This window comes from Gavia stellata, chromosome 15, assembly GCF_030936135.1.
Source record: "Gavia stellata isolate bGavSte3 chromosome 15, bGavSte3.hap2, whole genome shotgun sequence".
Taxonomy (NCBI): Eukaryota; Metazoa; Chordata; class Aves; order Gaviiformes; family Gaviidae; genus Gavia; species Gavia stellata.
Genome location: NC_082608.1, coordinates 9,113,726 through 9,134,869, shown reverse-complemented (window position 1 = coordinate 9,134,869; position 21,144 = coordinate 9,113,726). Strand labels below are relative to the sequence as shown.

Below are 21,144 nucleotides of genomic sequence, written 5' to 3'. Positions count from 1 at the left end.
CAATGGGAGGCACAAAACTGCTTTATGTTGTATCTCTACTCCATAGTGACAACAGAACAATGCAACTGTTGTCAATGGAAAAAAATCTCTCCAATATGAAGAACATTTAATATAAGCTAAGTAGCATCTGAAGTCTCTGAACTTGTAAAGAAAAAAAATGTAAGACTGCTAAACACCAATCAGAAGGAGTAAAAATTGAAAACGAACTTGCTAAAAATAGAAGCAATATCATTCTGCAGGGGGAAAAACCTAGAACTTAAAACTGAAAATAGACTTCCCAAACTCATATTTACAAGAAAGAAGCCTGTGGGCAAAAGTGAGCCAACATACAAAAAAGGAGGGAATGGCTCTGCCTGTGCTAAGCTGATCTTCCCTCGGGAAGTAGATTTGCCAGACTTCGTCTATTTACCTTCCATTTTCTGTGAGCCATGTAACTCTGCAGCAACAACTGGGACTTCAGGCGAAGCTTGGACTTCTTGGCTTTGGCAGGTAGATTGTTTAACCACTCGTGCTTCAGACACTGTGTTGCACTCATCCGGCAGCTGTGGGAGAGGAAATCTGCCATGTAAATCCAGCTACCCTCGTCGCCATTTTCTCAGTGCCCTGTGCTCCTCAGTATTACTGATAAAGAAACTGCCTTAAATTGCCTCAACGCAAGCAGAGATGCTTCCTGAGACGCTGTCCATCCCAGTGCATAGGATCCTAATGACATCCTGCACTCTCCAGTGTAAGGGTCAGTGGTGTGAAAAGCTGCTGGTGGGTCTGACTGAGCTGTGGATAAATACTATATTTTGCCTTTTTAGGGTTTGGGTGTGTTTTTTTTCTTTGAAGAAGCAGCTGTGCAGGTTCATCAGTTTATATATCATTTTTATGTGAATACAGAACTTTGCTGAGAGAATCAGTGCATACAGAAGAATAATATTTGTGGTGTTACCTGTCTGTCCTGATAGTGCAGGCTTATTCTGTGCCTCCTATTTAAAAAGCACAGTTGCCTATTCACCCCAAACTTGGATCAAGCTAAGCATACATTATAGCCTGACATTCAACAATGGGCCCAAATGTGAAGGCCTTTGAGAAATATATGGTAATAGAGGAAATCTTGAGGGAGAAGTGTTGAGGAAAAAAGTTTAATTTGCCTTTTTTCAAAACAAAAGCCTATGCCTAACTCCTGAGCTTTTTCTGAGCTGTCACTGAGAAGATGATGAAGAGATGATTGCTGCCTGCTTGCGCCTGATTTCAGTAGTCAGGGGAGGTAGGTACAGATCTTGCACAAGGCCAGACCTACTGTCCCAGCACGGCAAAGGTGCCTGGTCTGCAGGGGAGTGGAGGCTGTCCATATACCTTGTGAACAACGGGGTCAACTTATTATTGCTCTTCGCATCTCACTGACAACACTCTTTTCTTGCATAGTCACTTCATTCACAGCTTCTAGCCAGACTTTGCAGAGTGTCCCTCTGGAGTCCCTATTCCCATTGCACAGAAAAACGGAAGACTCCAAAAGCAAAGTTTACAGTCTCATAGCAAATCATCATCACAGTCTGAGAAAAAACCCTTTGTTGTCTCCTACTGGCAATATACTAAAGTTCAGTTTATTTTTAGCTTTTCATATGACTTATTGTTCAAAATTTAATTAGTACTAGAACTGATTTGTCTGATTTAGGTAATGATCTGGAAGTTGTTAATATTCTAAGCACACCTTTGAATTCCCCTTGAACACACAATCTGGTTTACTGCATGCATCATTTCCTGTTTTGATTAGTTTTGTATCACTACTCAGCAAGAGAAAAAATTTCTCTACTCAATTACCCAACCTCATAGCCATGGTCTGACATCAATATCATCCTCATTCTCTCCTGTTTTCTATGTTTTATTTCAGTGAAGCCAAGACCAAGAAGCCACATGCAGAGTTAAGCCCCAAATGCTCCTTAATATCTACCAAATGCATGTAGACCACTTTAGAAGAGAACAATGCACATTTTCACAGCTGCAGCTTCCATTTATCCTTCATGGCATTCAAGAGACATTTTTGCAATTTGTGTCAGGGCTTGTGAGAATCCAAAGTAACAATAGAAATAGCTTTTGCTCAGCGAGGGAATACTAAAGACAGATTCCTACACAGCAAATCCTTCCAGATTTCCTCTGTTCTGCCTGTATTGATGCTACTGTGAAAAGCAACTTCTTTCAGTCAAGGTACACAGACATTTTCCTTGTAAATAGGGGGTTTTGAATCACCGAGGAGCTGCCCAGCAAGCACAGATACAGCATACAAAAATGTCACGTAACAAGTTCTCATTGTTGGCGGCAATCCAAACAGTCAGCTAGGAGGAACTTAATGTCATTAGGTGCTACTGTCCTCACGATCAAAGAGGTACCTTTTCTCCTTCACAAGTAGTCTGGAAATAAAGTCCTTAGCTTCCTCCGATAGCTGTTCAAATGCTTCTGCATCAAAATCCCAGCTGCAATTAACTACATAATTCATTGTCTCTGCATCAGTTTCTCCCAGGAATGGGGACAGGCCACTAAGCCTTAAAAAACAGAAAGAATGGGAGGGAGATGAGTAGTTATATGCAAGATGCTTTTTTCCTTCTACGAATCCTCTGCTTTGTAATCATTGTTAGCTTATGGAGAGGCAAGACTCTGAGCTATGGGGGTGTTCCACTTCTCAGTCCCCGCCAAGATAAGCCAACAGTTTGGAGCAATAAGGAGTTGTAATGTTAGTGTTACTCTCTGGCAGTTCACTCAGCTACGTCAGGGAGCACTTTTAATAGATCCCCAAGGAAATTAATTCAGTGGGGATCTAGGTACATACTTCAGTGCCTTCCCAGCTAGGAAAGCTAGAGGGACTCAAGAGCTTTCCTAAATGAAGGCCCATATCCATATTTGGCTTGAATTAAACAGAATTCTGAACAATAGCATACTTTTTTCAATTAGTCTCTAAGCCCAGATTTATTGCTTCAGTTGTTTATTACTTCATTCAGCTGAGTTTTGGCTAACATACAAATTTAAACCAGAAATGTATCCAGTTCACAGAAAGCATCTGTGAAAGATTCTGGGATGCAAAGTCAGCTCATCAGAAGGCAGAGACTTTGGACAGACAAGCTGCCCACAGCCACCATCAGGGCAAAGTTCTAGCCTTGTTTGTGACATGACATTTTTTAGACCCATGGCCTAACACCCAACGTTAATTCCTCTGTGCAGATGCACACCAAGTCCAAGCTGCTAAAATGATCAGATCTCAAATTTGAAAATTAATTTTCTGAGTTTAAAAAAAAAAGACCTGACCCATTTTACCTTGCTAAAATAAGGTGGTAAGGGAGAAGAACATTTACATATTTATCAAAAGGATTATTTGTTGTTTAGAGACTTTGTATGCACAGCGAGGTGCCTTTGCATTAAAGACTGTTTTTTTTAACAGAATGAATTAGGAGGAATCACAGCCAGATGGGCTCAGTGGTTGCTGCATTCCTGCTCTGCAGATACCCTCCCCTGGCGTGCCTTCGCAGAGCCTTTGGTGCCATCGCCGTGACCCCTCACAGGGTTACTCACAACATATACGTGATGACGCCTACACTCCACATGTCTGTTGGGAAGGAAACAAAGTCATAGTTCACCACTTCAGGAGCCAAGAACTCTGGAGTTCCAAAATTAACCTTCAGTTTCTCACGAGGTTTGTACCTTTAGGGGAAAGAGAGAGACATTGCCGCTGAGAGCAGGCTGGGGAACACATCCCACATTTGTAAAAATCAAGGCATGGCATTTTGCCATAGGAGCATGGCAGAGCGAGCACAGCAGACTCACCCAGGCAATCAGGACAGCATTAAGGTCTATAAAAAAATTAACTGGTGAATTTTGCTGTGACTTCAGGTGAATACACCATCAGCTAGCCCTTTGCCAGAGCAAACCCAGAAGGAAGACCAAGGAGAATAAAACCTGCAAAGGCCTGCCCCACAGAGCGACTGCAGCTTTGCTCTCTGCCAGGCTCCACAGGATGCTTTCCAGCAGATCTTGTCCAACATAAAATAAATAAAGCAGCTTTCATTAAAACAGGTTTGGAGAGCATTTGCTTAGTGGGATGTACCCAGCTACAGCTCAGTGTAAAGGTGTGGATAACAGATATGAGCACAATATAACTGCTAAGGTGGGACTCTAAAGAGGATTATTTGGGCTTGGTAACAAGTTAAACAGTGATCCCATAGAGGGAGAAAACAATTCTGTTCTATTGCTTAAAAGGGAAAGATTACAAAACTCAACCAGTAATAATTGTCACTGATGGCAGCTGGAGTTACATCTGTGTACGGACATCTTTACCCTCCCAACTTAAAAAAACCCCAAACCAAAAACTCAATGTATCCATTTCTGTTTTCATAAAATACTTCTAAAAGAAAAAAAAAAAAATCCTTGGACAGATACTTACATACACACGTCGGTAAATACATGCATGAATGTACCAAGGTTTTGGCTTAAGAAAAGCCTCAAAGGGTTTAGAAAAGAAACAGAGAAATGTTGTTGTTCTTACTGTTACAGTAACAGGACTCATTCCTTTTTATTCTAGGGGAATTGACACATGCTCTCACAGCTTTCCTTTAACAAACTCATGTGAGCAAAGTAAAAGAATGGAGAAAAGTGCATATTTCTCTGAGGGTTTCCTGTTTCACATAGGATGCCTCAAACATGCTTCCCCCCTCCCCCCCCCCCCTTCAATCAACTTATTTACGTAAAGAGTTTAGCAGGTAATTGCCACAACTAGAACCTGCACAATAAAACCCAGCAGTCAAGAAGTCTCTGAGAGCCTTCATGGAGTCCCTAGAGTAAAAGCTCTCATGGGGAATCATTTTGAGATAGTTAGAACAGCAGTATAGCTTTATCCAATAAAAACATTATTTGAAAAAGTAATTAGATAATTAATGCACACAGCAGAAAACTCATGCCTGCAGCAGCATACTGCTTAGCTCATTCACATAGCAGAATTTCTTTAGAGCCACGAAAATGTATAAAAAAAACCCCCAAGAACTACCAAAAACACGTCAGAGGTTTGTGGGGTTTTGTTTTTTAAAATAAATTCATAACTGAACTCTCTTACCTCCTCGCTAATCCAAAGTCAATAATTTTAATCTGGTTTCCTGTATGATTTACACATAGTATGTTTTCAGGCTACAAAAAGAGAAGAGGGTATTTTGAGTTAAATGTATGACTGTTTGAGAGAGAGATCCAGCAAAAGAGTATACAAATCTCAGATTTTAATTATAATTTTTAGTATAATACTTTTCCTTCTATTTCTATCATGGAAGAGAAGGATTTGATTAGCATACCGAGTTAGTGAAAGGTTTGGTTTTGGACCTCCCATAAAGAAGGTTAACTTCTGTTCCTGTACAACAATAGTCCTGTATTTCACCATAGATGACAAACAGATTTTGAAACGGTAGAGTCAGTTTGATGGTTGAGGCTTACCCACTGGATTTACTCCTTAAGCAAAAAAGTAAGTCCATAAAAAGCCACAAGAAACATGCCAAATGCATCCTTCGGTTTGCCCACTAAGGCAAAAATTTGTTTTTTTCAAGGTGGGGATGGGGGGGATGATGGTATCCAAACTTATTCCAACTGCAAAACTGTCTACAGGCCAGTCAAGTCTAGTATCATTTGTGTAAGGCGCTGTATAAACAAGCAAAAAAAAAAAATCAGTTGGTATTTCTGTTCAAAAAGATCAGTTGTTGAGGGGTCATTAGGAAAACATTGTCATTTTACTGCAATTCCAGGCAGTGAAAAGTAAAAACAATAGGAAGATGACTGAATAGGTTTCTGAACACAGTTACAAGGGGGTAGAGGGAAGTGGAGGGAAGACTGCAGGCATTTTTAGTCAAAGAAGTTTTTGGGTGTATTTTTTTCATTGATGACAAAAGGGCATTGTTTAATTCCACACAGAATGAAAACCTTCTGATTTATGAGAGGCAAAAAGCACAGAATCCTGTTTATTTCACTATTCTGAGCAAGATACCAAATAGACATTGAAAAAAAAGTAATGAATCTCTAGAGCTCCATTCATCGTGGCTATTGAATTAAGTAAGTCTATTTCTTTATGACATAAGTCCGTGAAATGAGAAATGACTCTTGTAATTAGAGACTCTGTGGTGGTCCAAACCATAGCATCGCTAAAGAGGGGAGAGTATGAACTACTGACCTTCAGATCTAAATGAAGAATATAATGCTGGTGCAAGTAGTGGACTCCTTCACAAATCTGTTTGGTAAATAGGATCGCATCCAACTCAGTTAGATTGTAGTTTTCATCTGTAATCCGGTCAAATAATTCACCACCATCAAGACTAAAATTTTGACACAGAAAAGCATTAAAAACCCTAAAATTCCTCATTAGCTCAATTTATTTCCAAGTTGGGAATTTAAGCTCTCTAATTTAGCAAGGGTCCTAACAACACATCCAATATAAAGCGTATCAGTAGTCTCAATGCCTTCAAGAGATTTATTTCTGAGAGTGAAATTAAGTATCAATCTAAATTCAAAAATGGAAAAAAATTATCACTAATATTTGGGGGGGATATATGTCAAACCCAAACCCACATGACCTAGTGATCTGATGGGGACCTGGAGAACCTAGAGGGAGTATCAAGGTATCTATTCTTCGCTCATTTTATTAGTCTAGAGAAAATAAGTCTTCAACCTATAAAATTTGCTAAATGAAACTTCTCAAACTGAAAGTTATTTTACATGAGCTGATAATTGGACTTAATTCTGCACAAAAATTAAGAGAAAATTACATCAGGCATATAGCTCTGACAAGGTTCTGCAAGCTAAAAACTTCAGGTATTAATTTCAATATACACATTTTAAATGCCTTACCATAATTTATATTTGCTATTTCATTTTGTATTCTTTTTTCCTTCATGTCATTAACAATTAATTCTGTAGCAGAAACTCAGTTTTTAGATAATAAAACTTCAGGTTTTTGTACAGCAATATGCCACTACACAGGAAAGGCAGCAAGTGCACATCACGAAATCTCCCTTTTGTGAATTCCATATTTGATACAGATCAAAATTCTTATTTAGCTTCAAACAGGGAGGCTTTTTTACTAATCCTAAAATTATTCAAAGGAGGCAGACCATGCATATAATTAATCACCTTCCTACCTTCTCCATGTCTTTTCTAATTCTACTTAAAACACCTCACTCCTCCTCTTGTCTGGGTCTCTCACCTTCACTCGCTCCCTAATATGAGCTTTTATTTACCCACAACACTTTTATGTAATTTGGTAGCTAGGGACAATGTTGGGGCCTGTAAGTTAAATGAAAGATGAACCATAGTGAGGTTCTGTTCATTAATAATCTTGTCATTTCATTCATACACTTGAAGATAGCTGCCTTTCTTACCACTTGTTTAAAAGGTAATCTTGCCAAGTATATAATTTTTAACCTGAAGAAATTACCTTTAAAACATTTTTTTTTTTTTCCTTCTGAAAGTGAAATCAACTCTCTCTTTAGGCTGGGAAATCACCCAAGTCTTGTTCACACCTCAGAATTATCACTCCCTATTCCCTTTAGTGACCTGAGAAAACCCAAACATCTGACAATTCCCGAGATTGTTTAAACTTACTATTCCATGATTAGAGTGATACTATTTTTGGCTTCAAAAGCATCATAAAGCTGGATCAGATTCACGTGATTTAATTGGTTCATGACATTAATTTCATTTTTTACTTCCTCCTGGAAAAATAATAAGTTAACAAAAAATGAGCAAAATACGCTCCTTAAATTCCAATATATTCAAATACAATTATTTGTAAAACGCAACAACAGCTACACCACAGGTCTCATGTGGACAGAAGGTTTAATCACAAACACGGGAGATGATAAACGCTCACAGTAAGTAGCAGCTTGGACTTTGTAAGACAGATTTTACAGCAGTTGATACTACCCAACAACAAGTTGCCTCTTACGGGCTGATTCAGGGAAGTGGTGTTAAGGTGCTTGCAGTAAGGCCAGGTTTAGAGTGTGTGCACTTGGGTTCACAGCAACATAGTTACCCTCTCTTTTGCTCCTTTCACTTTTATGATTTTGGCTGCCAGGCTGAGACCGGTGGATATCTCCGTGCACTTGTGAACTTGCCCAAAGCGCCCCCTGTCGATACCAAACAGAAGACGGGAAAGCGGCTTAACACAGCTCACCGCAGAAACTTCTCATACCGCTCTTCTTACCGTTGATTAAAAATAGCACAGTACAAAGCGAACAGAATCAGGTGGCCAGCAGCATGAATCTCTTCTTTCTCTCAGCTTATGAAGGATTAGTTTTATCTTTCCAGCCAGTTGTTCAATGCTTACATTAAAATACTATGCCCCCTTCGTATTACTACATTTCACTGCGGTATGATGACCTGAGGATATTCTTTTTCGGTTCTGTAACTATACCCGCTTGCTGTCCTTCAGTGATGCGTTAGTGGGTATATTAACAAGGATATTTCTGTCCTGATCTCATAACTTTTTAAACGACTATAAGACCAGTAACTGTAGCCACTCCACAGACTGCATTTCTGACATGTTGTAAATTCTCTCCCATGTCACCCAGATACGTTAATGCCCCTTGGGATGATTTCTAAACACCATCTTTCTGCTATTGCATCATCAGGCTTATACTTATTAAGCCATATTTGTGCTTGGATCAGCCTGTAAATCAAGCCTTCTTGTCAGATAAGTAAAGATACAAGAATACAAAGGCTGAAGCAGCTGCAGACTTCCTGTGAGTGAAAACTAAACGTAAGGTCAAAATAATTCTAACTTCTCCCTTAGTTTTCTTTAACGTGCAGTTCAGCACGGAAAAAAGATTTTGGAAGCTGCCTGACCTAATGGGCCTTGCTGACTTCAAACGCTCTGAATCCGTCTGCCTGAAGGTTCCAGGTTTTTCTCATGACACCAGCTGTGGCCGGGATTATTGTAACAAATGCAAAAACCAGTCATCCGAGATCACAGCCAGGTGTCTGAGAATGGAACTGGGGCAGAAACCAGTCATCTAAGGGCCACCCCACACACGCCCCCCAAAATCAACAGAAGGTTGATACAAGGAGCCCAGCAACTGCGATAGCCCAAAAGGTCGCAAGGATGAACCTGCTCACTCTGGCTGCAGTGAGTTTGTAGATGCCTCACCCATGCACAGCCTGGAGCCATCTGAAGACAGCTCTAGCTCTCCAGCTAACTGCATTTCTCCATGCCTTAGCCACCACCAGCAGTACAGCATTAGGGACAAGGAGACTTACCCTCCCAGTACTTCGTGACGACACACCGAGTAGCACGTTGTCACCTCTGTTTGCTTGACACTCACTATGCGATGTTCGAAAGGAGCCGGAGGAGAAGGGCTGTCATCTAAAGAGGAGACAAGCTGGTCATTGAGCCGTTTCTGCACGCATCACTGCACTCAATTTCACTTCCCTCACACCAATGATTTCAATCCACAGGAGATGCACATCACCTTGCGTTTGCTACATGTAATGAGAAGTCTCAACTGCCTTCTGCGCGCCCAATATCCACCGCTCCACAAAACCCTAGTCTTGTGCACCCCGCACCTTCAGCATCGTGTTCCTCAAGGGATGAGCCCGCTTTCTCAGACGGGCATTGCCGACGCAGAGCTGGGACCACAAACGCGCACACACAGCTCCTCCCCTACCTCAGCCCTCAGCGCTTCTGTGGCTGTGGGGTTCCAAGGGAGAAACACCGGGGGCCAACACAAACGCCTGGACAACCCAGCCTCCGACTGCTGCCGATGAGCTGCTCAAAACTCTCAAAACAGAACTTTATACTGAAGTGCACTACCGTCTCTCCCGTCTTTTCTCTTTGCTTTGTGTTCCTCTACCACGCCATCATTTTTTCTTCTACTGGAATTCAGACAAGCACTGAAGTATCTGGATAACATTAAGCATTGCGATTCCTTCACTATTTTTAGAGTGGCATGCAAGTAAAATAACCTTTGCATTTGCAGCTAGCCTTAAGAAGGGAGGTGCTGAAAATATCAAAAACCTCTCTGCTACTTCAAGTGAGGGACTTTTACTGCTAACACCCTTTCACAGATGAAGAATAACAGCCCAGAACTGAGAATAAGATCCAACCTTCTGAATCTCAACCCTGTTTTTTTAACACAGTAAACCCAGTGGACACCTTTAGAAGATCAACATCTTAGTTTATGCATTAGCAGAAGAGATCACCAGCAAAAAAAAATCTGGAAGTTTGAAAAAATTACACTGCATCTTCTTTTAATCATTATATGGCAGCTGGAAAGCCCAGCACAAATACACAGCACCAATAAACGATGACAGTTACTGGTACAATCAGGAAGTTTCTCCTAGCAGCAAGATTTTTGCAGACAACGGCCAAGTTAAAGCTGCAAACATTAATGTTACAACCATTAGGTTTAACCTATCTATGGGAAGCTAAATCAGTTAACCATGACACATTTAACGCCCAAGTTTTTCTAGGGTAAAGCTTCCATAAACCCATTTTTGGTGTTCCCCATTCAAAGCACTTTTACAGTTAATCTCCAGATATCTTGGGCTGCAATTTAACATGTATTCAACTTATCTCCAGCCACGGCTGAGAAAGCCAGATCCAGGTCGGGACATCTACTCATGTATGTACATTCTGGAACATACACATATTTATGCTGCCAGGAGAGATTACTCCCTGAAACAATGCAATCAAGTGTTCACACAGTAACTGAGAAGAGATTTATGGCCAACAACACAACAAAGACCACAGCAAGATACTCTTCCTGCAATATTTTGCTGCTCTCTGGATCTCCAGTCCATAGTTGCTAAAGCATACCTGGTTTGCATACTCTATCTTAAGGAATAAATGCGTCATCTAAAGAAAATGGATTTTTTTCAAAATTACTTTTACTTCCAATCACGCATATACTTCACCCGATTTTATTTTAAAGGAACTTTTTTCCCCGAACACACTTTAAAAGGAAAATCACTATTAAAAGAACTTGTACAAATGTTAATTCACTTGTTATTTGCATAGGCAAAGGTACCCATGACAAAATGCTCTTGAACTGTAAGACGCAGGTGGTCTACTGAGCATTGCTCCAGCTATTGTTGCATATATTGTTATATATATACACACATATAACACGAGTAGCACAAAATCCTCAACGTAAAAGTTTCCGAGAGCAACTGCGAGCAACTTACCGAGGATCATTTCATCCTGTGTGGGAAGCTCTTTGCTAGCTGTCAATGACTTAGTCTTCTCTAGTGCCATTCCTGTACACTGACCAGCATCATTTTCACTTCCCCCTGAAGGTGCAGACTCAGATTCTCTCCTCTCAGAGTTGCTACCTGTCGGGCATTCTTCTGCTTTTGCTGTTTCTTGATGGATTTTCACTTCTACCCCCACATCTTTCGTAGGCTCCTTTGCAGAGGTATTCTGTGAGGTTATGGGCTTGCATTTTAATTCTGATTTCTCTTCAACCTTTTTACCTGTTTTGGGCTTGCTCAGTAATGGCTGTTGCTTCGCTGTTTGAGGTGCAAGTTCATTTTGCTTATTGTCCCCTTTCACTTCTTGATTTGGCTCAGTGCTGAAGTTTTTCGGATTCTGTTGAAGTTTTAATTTGTCAGGCAGCTGTTCAACTCCTTCCACTTCTGCTGGTGTGGAGGATGCAGATTTTACTTTGGGACTTTTACCTCTGTGATCATTTAAGTTTCCTTCCTTGGTGATCTCAATCTTTTCTTTCATTTCAGTCATATGTACATTGATGGATATCCTGCAGAGCAACCAGTTGACATTTTATGCAGATGACTAGCCTTCCTTTTGTAACTTTGTGGGGAAGAAAAATCTATAAGCTTCTGAAACCACAGATTTCTACAGTATTAAAGAAATTTAACCATATCAATCCTCTTAGGAAATAATCACAACACTAAGGGAAGAGCACCAAAAAGCATGCTGATGCTTTTTCTGTGTCCTTGTCTGTGTATACGCCTGCCTTCTGCTGAACACACTGTCTCACACTGCGAAGAGTTAATCCCACATTTGAAAGCTTACCCACCTTTTGCAACTATTACAGTTGGTCTAATAAAATACCACTCATCTTGGCAGAGAGGGGGTAGAGATTGCCTTCACAAATTACAGGCTGATTATCTAAATGACTGACTGCTCATACGGCTCTACAAATCCAAAGGTTTGCATCCATCCCAGTCCCCTTCCAGCTGACTGACTTGCACACTCAAACATCTGTGTTTGTCTTCTGATGGGATAGCATTCTTTCCACAGCTTTCTGTTAAAAATGTAACTTTCACCAACTCTCACTCCATCAATACTATTTTCCTTGGCATTCTAGCTACCAGAAAAGTTTAATATTTTTTTTTCCTCTTGTGTTGCCTAAAAATAGTATGGATTAAAACCAATTCTCTACGCTCCTAAAATCCACCAAAGACATGCATGTCGTAATTTTTGAGTCAACTGTTACTGCTCCAACTGTCATGAGCACACAGTCTGATTTCAGTGAGGCTGAATTGAAATTTGTGAAGTTGTAAAGATTTTATACAACAGGAAGTAAAGAAAATTTCTCATGTCTAGGAGAGAATGTACCTCATTTTCACAAAAGTTTTTGCCTCTTTCAGTGGAGCGACCTTATTACAAAAGATGTTATAAAAGAAAATGTTTCTGCTTTTGCATAACAAGAGTCTGAAGTTTCTCATTTTCAGCACCTTTAACACCCTTGCGTTGTGCTATGAATCTAAGCTGCAGCAGAGTGAGCTATCACAGCAGCTGAACACAGCTCTGAGCAAACACTTCCACTGCTATCTAGACAAGCCTGAACTCGGCAGGACTCTTGGGCATTTCTCCAAGCAGGGGAACACAATGTTCTTTTGACGCTTCTGCGTGGGCTTACAGACTTTGTTAAAAGTTGCGTTCGTTTTAGAGAGGCGTTTACCACCCTCATGTGACTTCACGCACAAAAGCATAATAGGTAGCCTGTGCAGGAAGGCTGCAGCTTCCCCTGGGGTTTACTCTAGGTTCTGCCCTCCAGTTATCTGTCGGCCTTCCTCCTCCCCAAACCAAAGTCTTTGGGGCTCAGACACCCCCCTGTCCAAATCAGCCAGCTGCTCCAGAAGCTGCTGCCTATCTCCAAGTTCATCATGATCAACCAGCACTGACTTCCAAGGGGTAACGCCAACTGTTCCTCCACTGCTTCACAAACACCTTGAGCCATCCTCTAAAGCACAGTACAGGCAGAGCCACCGAGGCAGCGCTCCGGCGGGCAGCTGGGACCGACCCGCTCCAGCTGTTGAAGCACAGTGCCTATGGCTCACCAAGCAGAGACTAAAACCCACAGGCAAAATACAGGGAGGTCCCTCTTTTCTTGGTGTTATTACAGCAAGCGATTTGGAGGTAACAATGTCTATAAACTGTACACAAAGTTGTTATTGAATGTTTGAAAAGAGGCCACAGTAGTGAAATCTTCTACTTTCTCCTGCCACATCCTTACACTCACCCTCTTAGGAGAAAAATATCCTAGTGTGCCAGCCTTCGCAACGAGCCCTTTCCCTCGTGACGCCTATGTGCTGACATCAGGAAAACTTTCATTCATTTTGGTAACTTATTCTTCATTCACTTTTTTTTTTTTAAGGGTCCTGGAATTCCAGTAGACACTTACCCATTGCACAGGAAGAATTAAGTGTTCACCCTATATTCACAAGTACCACTGCAAATTCAAAGTTTTCAAACTGAAGTACACATACACAGAAGTAGTGTCATGTTCTTGTCTGGGCTTCAGACACCAATTTGTACACACAAGCAATGGGGAAGTTTCACACACAAAGTAACACACACACACATATATATGTGTGTATGTATGTGTGAGTGTGTCTATCACCCATACATACACACATAGCCATATATAAACAATTTTATATCCACCAGCCCAGACAGAGAAGGCATGGCAGTTAAAATTTGCCACAGAATTTCCATCTGTTGAGGTCTGGTTGGTAGGGTTTTTTGGTTGTGGTTTTTTTTTGTTGTGTGGGGTTTTTTAATTTAAATAAATGGAATTAAAATAAAATCCTAAATAAATAATTCTAAAGGAAATGGATTATGAAAGACATATTACAAAACACCTATATGAGGAAAAGATTAGGCTAATAGAGATTAATAAATGAACAATCTGGTCGTATCTTTAGGTGACCAAGGCATTAAAAAAAAATTCACAGAAACATCAAGGACAGCAAAAAAACCAAGTTTGGTTTTGTCATATACTAGTAAATATCTCAAATTCCTTTCACCCCCACGGTTATAGAAACAGAGGAGTTGGAAAGGAGCGAGTGGTTTATAAATGCCCAACTACTTGAGCTATACTAGAGCAGTCATCTTTCTATCTCCAATACACAGAAGCCCCTGATCATATAAAAAAATCTCCCGTACATCTTGCCCTCTGACTCCTTGGCTTCATAAAAATTTACACAGGGCCCTTGCTGCTTTTGAGTTTTTTGCCTTAACCATTTATAAGGTCTCACCACTCCTATCCCAGCATGGCTGTTTTTCCCCTGGATCATGTCTTAGCAGGAGCTGCCTCCTTTAATGACCCGGCTTTCCTTTTATTCCTTCTAACACATGAAATGGTTTCAGATCACACAGAAAGCTACCAACAAGGCCATTACCTGGTATGTGTCACTTCACACCCTGTGCCAGATATAGCCTGGGATGTGGAGGGCACAGCTTCCTGGGATGCCGCTCTCGACGATGGAGGTTTGTTTTCATTCTCTCTGAGCTTCTGATGAACAAGCTGCCTGTGACACTCATCTAGGTGTGGGGCTCTGTCCATATCGTGTGCTTTAGCAGGAACATTTTGGTTGCCTACACGATCTTGATTTACAAAGGGAAGACCGTTGTGTTGATTCAAAGCTTTGACACCAACGTCCTTTTGCTGTTGACAGCTCTTAGAGCTATATGTTTTGCCAGCACCTTCTACTGCTTGCTGCTGCGCTGTCCTCTCTTTAACTTGGGGTTTGGAGTCAGCTTTGTGGGCTACAGCACTAGAAGTGTTCACCTTCTCACATGCGCCCTTGTTTTCATCCAGTTTTTTCCCACTTTTTGTCTCTGAATAAAAGAAACCATTAATAAACCATCCTTGACAAACGCAACAGCAAAACAGAGAGGGAGTAAAGTAACCCACCATTCAAAATAACCTACGCAGTTACATGCATCTGAAAAGTAGCAAGAAACCCCCTGAAAGGTTTAAAATCCTTACACCAGCAGGCTTGAGACAGCATTATTAATGCTCATGGCTTAATCAGAGGTTTAACTGCTCTGCTGGCTTTCCAGCAGTGTTACAGATTGAACTTGGATTTCCATAAAGCAAACAAGAAAACTGCAAGGCTCAGCTCACTGCTTTTCAAATCTGAAATCACTCTGTAGGCAAATGTAACAGGGAGTTCAGGCACTGCAGACCCATCCAGGACCCTCCTAAACCCGATACACCCTCTACCCGATCAGAGCAGCAGAAATGCATGGAGCAAGACTCCAAGGGATTCTGGGGCTTCAGACAGTGCCTCTTGCATTTTCCACAAAAGGACAAGAAGGTTCTTCAGCCCCTTCTCATGACAGTGGTTGTAAATACTAACACTGGAAATTTCTAGGTTAACTTCTTTCGGGGTTCAGCATACACAGGTCACCAGCTATCGACATTAGATCACAGCCCTAAGTTGCTTTTGAATCAGAATTGTGACCAATTGTCTACTTTATGTTTGTCACTTCCTAAATGATGAAGCTAAAAAGGGGATCATCCATAATTTAAAGGATTCGCTGGCAATTTGTGAAGACAACAGCATGACAGGGACTGCTCAACATCACGTTCACCCCTGTTGCAACTCCACAGGCATTAATAATGGATGCAATAAGGCAATGCCCTGACAGATGCACCCTAAATAGAAATCTAGCCCTGACATGGCAATGAAACTTGCCGTTCAAAAAAGATATTCCCAATGTCAACATGTCCCTGTTTCAAGAGAGGGGGAGGAGGGAGGGCTAGTTCAGATGTGTTAAGGGAAAAGAATTTTTTAGGTTTGCTATGTGATATTGCCACTACCTTTGTGGTATCTCCAAACAAGTACTGCCCTCTCAATTAAGCTCACTGTCATTTCAAAGCAAAAAAATAATCTGTGCAGCCAAACAGAGGTGCTGCTTTTATTTTCTTTATCTTCTAGGGTTTTGTTGGGCTGGATCTGGGGAACAGATGTTCTTGCGGAGGAGGTGAGAACATCTCTATTTTCCCAGTACTGCTGGACAAAATTACTCAGTTACATTTGAGTAATTCAGGTAGTGGGAAATAGCAGGCTATTAATTTCCAGTTTGTCTGCTGTACATTCTAGAGTCAAAGCTTGTAGCATGCCTGGAGTGATACATACCTTCCAGACGCTTCTTGCTTTCAGTTTGGGTTCCTCTGTTACTAAGCACATGCTTAGGTTTTGCACCACTCTCCTCAGGCTTATCTTTGGCCTAAAAATGACAGGAGAACACAAAAATAACAGTTATGGCCAAGAATGTTTATTTCCCACTAGGTTCCTCCTACTATGTAGGTATTCAGACTCTGTAAAATGGACACTAACACCTCTGATCTTCTAATTTTTTTTTAGTTACTACTGTGTTTACTCCCTCCTTCCACTCTCTCCCCGCTTTTGCAGACAGGCATACTTCTAAACCAAGATGACACAGAATAATACATTAGCTCACTGCTTTCCAAGATTTTGACCGTCAGAGATTTTGCCTCCTGTGATCTTTACTCATATTGATTAAAAACCTTAACATGTGAAGCATAATAGAGAAATTAGAAGAAGAAATGGTAATGTGTTTCTGTTGCATTTTGGCTGGTGGCTGAAAGATAAGTAATGTCTCTGAAGATATTGTTAACATATTTGTCTCAAGGCATCTGAAGAGTCATGATTTGAGCTATGATAGAGGTGAAACCAAAAAAGAACCTCTAGCTTTATGGTAACTCTTGTGTATCTACTTGACATTACGCATGTCACCTTTGGCATGGTTAAAAACAGACTTCTTGTCTTTTAGTAGCAGATTTTACTTTTAAGCAAATTTTTTCCTCCAATTAAGAAAGGACAGAGGAGGGATATTTTGTAATAGCACCACTAAACACTTTACACAGCAATACATTTGTCATCAATTAACACTAAGTAACTAATATTTAGCAAAAAGCATGACACAAAAATAAGAAAAGGCATAACATATTTCTTTGTTAGTGTATAGTTAAAACCTAGTGATGAGCAGCTTCCTATCCTTATTTGTACAAGCAAATAAGCAACATATAAAATATTTCTGCAGATAACTCTGATTATAAGACTGCTGCAAATCACCCCCTTCATCTGTTAGTAAAAGCAGTAAAGGATTAAGTTTTTCATGCTCCAACCATATGGATTCCAAAACAGAGCTCCCCTCACCCCCAGTTCCCAAAAACCAAAACATCCAAAGAGTAGAAGTAGTAAAAAATTCATTACCATTTTTATTACAGCTCTAAGCAAACCTGCAACAATGACCAGGGGGAACATTATTCTTGCAAAATCCTATGTGCAAAGAAAGCCTTGGATAAGTGACAGTTTAATGCTGGTGAGTTTTTTCTGTCTGTTTGTTTTTTAAATAAGAAGTTAGAGGTTTGGATCCTATGAAGCTCGATTCATAGTCTTTTATTGATTTGACTCCAACCCTGCAAAACTTCTTCCATAAGCATTCCCATGGCATCCCTGGAATGCTGCCGTACCATCAACAAACAGCTTCACCCAGAAATGAAAACATGACCTCCCCATTCCCATCCCCATACTGAGTAACCTTGCACTAAGCCAGCTCCACGATAAGCAGCACACTGTTACAAAACAGCCAAGGGGGGAAAACAGAAACAAGCAGGTAGCAAATTATTTTTGTGTGCAACCCCTGTACAACTGTGGAGCTCTTTGGACATGTCTATACCACTATCACAAAACAGGCTGCAAAAACTAGACCAAAGTTAGCACATGGCTCAGCACAAGCCAATTTGTTTTTAAATTCACCCATGCTTTGCTCCACGTTACCTCAGCTAGGTCACGTACATACGCTACCTCACTAATTCAAGCCTAGTTCAAATATCACTCAGCAGCCTGTGATCAGAGTATAGACATATCTTAAGGTCTTATAACTGACCTTATGCTCCAAGTTCAAAAACTGTTCATGACCGGAAACAAAGAGAACAATGACAGTCATATTGCAAAACTGGAGTTAGCCATAAAACTCTCTGCTTGCCCAATACACGTTGCCTGGTTAGAGCCTGGGACACAGACCTCCACCCCATCCTAGTCCATCAGGTCACCAGCAGCAGGTCATTTCACCTCTCAGTCTCTATCCACCTATCCATAAAACCTGGATCAAGTTCTGACCTCCTTCAATCCCTTCTTTTGCAAACACTGATGAGGAGGCAGTGCATAGTGGCTAGTGACAACTAATCCCAACAGTATGCTAGAAGTCCGTGTGAAACATTCCTCCAGCATCCCTCACATCACCTCCCTTTATTTACATCCCTCCTTACTGCTCTTTTCACTTGGAAACTGGTAATCCGGAAATGAAGTTAGTTTATCATCTTTATACTCATCTTCACCTGGCCATCGATACACTGTGCACTGTCAGTTCTGTTCAAGGTGTAAACCCTGCAAAGGACTGCATCTGCCTCCAGGCATTTTGCCGTGACTGCAGGCCGTAACTTGTTACAGTGCAGCCTTAACCTAAACGTATCAAACTTCTCAATTTCTCCAAAAATCTGTAGAACTGAAATTGGAACTGCAAGCAAGTACAAGCTTCATCTCTATCCAGAATTGAGACCGATACCTAATGTACGATTTGTTGTTCTCAACACTAACGGAAACTCTCTATAAATTCTTCTGTCTCCTAACAGTCTAGCTCACTTGTCAGCCTCTGGCACTTAAAAATGAACATCTGCATTTGAGCTAAGTTCTCTTTACTGTACATACAAGGAGATTCTTGGAACAAACAAACCTATTCCTAACAATCAAAACTCTTGCAGTTTTCCCTCCCTTCTTTCCCACTGTGGGATACAAGCCATAGTGAAAACTGAAAACTCCCATTAGCTAAAACTAACTCCAGATGTCTGTAACTTTTAAAAACAAGGTTAATCGATTCCAAAACACCATATCAACTACGTACCAGTCTTGCCTGTTCCTCCCTCACTGTCCTCAATAATTAAGAAATGCTTAGGAATTGATGTCTAGGAACTTACAAACACGAGAACTACTTGATTTGAGGAGTGAACAATCTCGATGGAGTTGATAAAGTCACAGTTCATCATAAAGATGTAGCTAAAGACAATTTAGATGCTTAAGGACATATAAATCTGCTCAGTAATATGACCATAAGTCAGCACAGGTTTTAGTAACTGGCACTGTGTTCAGAATTCATGATCAAGCAAGAAAATAGAAGCTTCTTCCAACACAAAATGCTTCCAGTATGTTACTCATACCTTTCACTGGGGCCTCAATTCAGCCACTAATTTGAATAACATTGCTAGAAATTGAATTTTCCTTTACAGTAGCAATCTACTCCTCATATTTGTTACGGAATTGCCTGGCACACTTTGGGAACCTCAGACATAAGACTGTAAGGCATGTTTTGAGCCTTGGTCTCTGCCTTAAGAGGCTTGCAATTCAAAGGTCACAGCAGTAACCTGTAACAGCAATACTGAAAGGAAAACCTGAATTATACGTTATGCAAGAAATCGGCAGGAGAGCCTAAAGCCCTGCTACGTCATAAAGAAAAATATGAAGAATAGTAAAACAAAACCAACCTCAACAAGGATTTCCAGCAGACTCCCCTTCTTCCAGGGCACAATGCCTTTGAGAATGAAATCCACTACTTTAGAATTTTTTAATACTTCTCCCACAAATGTAATAACTTTATCCAGTGTATCAACCCTTTTCTCTATCTTTGCCAGCCTCTCCTTATGCTTTGAGGCATCTAGCTGGGCAGCTTTCATCAATTTCAACACTTCTGAGCATATGCTCTGGACATCAGTCTGGTGAGTACTGTCCGATACCTTTAGGCCTTTTTTCATTGCATCTGTCTCATCAGGAGCTGCACGGGATGCTGTTAGCTTGTTAATGCCTTTTTCTACATCATCAATGCCTTTGTTAACTCGCTGCAGTTTGCCTGTCAGATCTTCTTGGAAATGCAACAGTTTGTCCAACTTTTCATTCAAGAGATTCAGTTTTTTGTCCATCATACTTAAACTGTTCACTTTTGTAGGCTGTAACTTTGTCAGGGCATTTTCCTCTGCAAGGTCCAAGCTACCCGCAGACATTCTGTCCAGACAGCAGGATGTCAGATAGATTAGGCTGGCTTTTCATTAATCATAAATTAGAAAAGGAGGGTCTGAAAGTTCATCTTCCTCAGCTATTCCTACACCAGACAACCTCACTTACTGGAGTCGCTAGAGCATATCATGAGATAGCTTCTGCACAAAAGATTTATTTCTCTGTTATCTATTTCTTACTGTGTGCTTTCAATGATGGAGGTAATTTGGCACCAGACTGTATTTTCTTGGGCCTCCTTGACGTCACAAAACCATTTAAAAATTCTCTCTCGAGTGGCTGTTGATAGGCAAGCATCTTAACAATTGCCAATGCCTGAGCAGACCTCTGAAGGAAGAAGGATTGTTTTTATGACCAGTTTTAGTTCTGTGATAATGAGAAGAACTTGCTAGAGCATTTCTCTTCATTAAATAGGAAAAATATAAAAGTAAATTGGGTAGCCTTGTGCTAAGGCTTGGAAAAATTCAGCTTTGTAGCACAGATGCAGAGCACCCAGCATAGACACAGGGTGTGCTCTTTAGGTTGGCTGGCACTCAAATTTAAAAATAGAGTACAATGACAAGGATCTGAAATACTTATCTAGCACCAGCATGTCTTTGTCAACTGAAACTTCTAAAATTAAATCTTTCTCCCAGGCTATGAAAGTGAACTGAGTGGAAAAAAATAATCTTCATGAAGGCACAGCAGAATTAGTCCAACTACTAGCAACAAAATTATTAAATCATAAATCTTATTTAAAAGATTTGTTACTGACTTGCTTTCACTTCTGAATCACAGCATGTCTACTACAAAAATTACGGG

At 40.6% G+C, this 21,144-nt stretch overlaps 1 protein-coding gene across 4 annotated transcripts in view; it reads right to left on the bottom strand.

Moving 5' to 3' along the window:
- The window catches only part of MYLK3 (myosin light chain kinase 3), a 37,006-nt gene that overhangs the window by 2,662 nt on the left and 13,200 nt on the right, over positions 1 to 21,144 (bottom strand). Inside the window, exons 1-12 of one of the 4 annotated variants that reach the window (XM_059824661.1) lie at positions 19,821 to 20,450; positions 16,393 to 16,483; positions 14,647 to 15,085; positions 11,182 to 11,753; positions 9,256 to 9,361; positions 8,033 to 8,126; positions 7,603 to 7,712; positions 6,176 to 6,317; positions 5,081 to 5,151; positions 3,547 to 3,675; positions 2,373 to 2,525; positions 410 to 542 (exon numbers count right to left, since the gene is read on the bottom strand). In XM_059824661.1, the coding sequence (XP_059680644.1) occupies positions 410 to 542; positions 2,373 to 2,525; positions 3,547 to 3,675; positions 5,081 to 5,151; positions 6,176 to 6,317; positions 7,603 to 7,712; positions 8,033 to 8,126; positions 9,256 to 9,361; positions 11,182 to 11,753; positions 14,647 to 15,085; positions 16,393 to 16,483; positions 19,821 to 20,333 (2,553 nt within the window). In that variant the 5' untranslated portion in view covers positions 20,334 to 20,450. Of the gene's footprint in view, positions 1 to 409; positions 543 to 2,372; positions 2,526 to 3,546; positions 3,676 to 5,080; positions 5,152 to 6,175; positions 6,318 to 7,602; positions 7,713 to 8,032; positions 8,127 to 9,255; positions 9,362 to 11,181; positions 11,754 to 14,646; positions 15,086 to 16,392; positions 16,484 to 17,493; positions 17,632 to 19,820; positions 20,451 to 21,144 lie in introns of those variants that run through there. The other 3 variants (XM_059824663.1, XM_059824664.1, XM_059824662.1) reach the window with 3 other exon arrangements.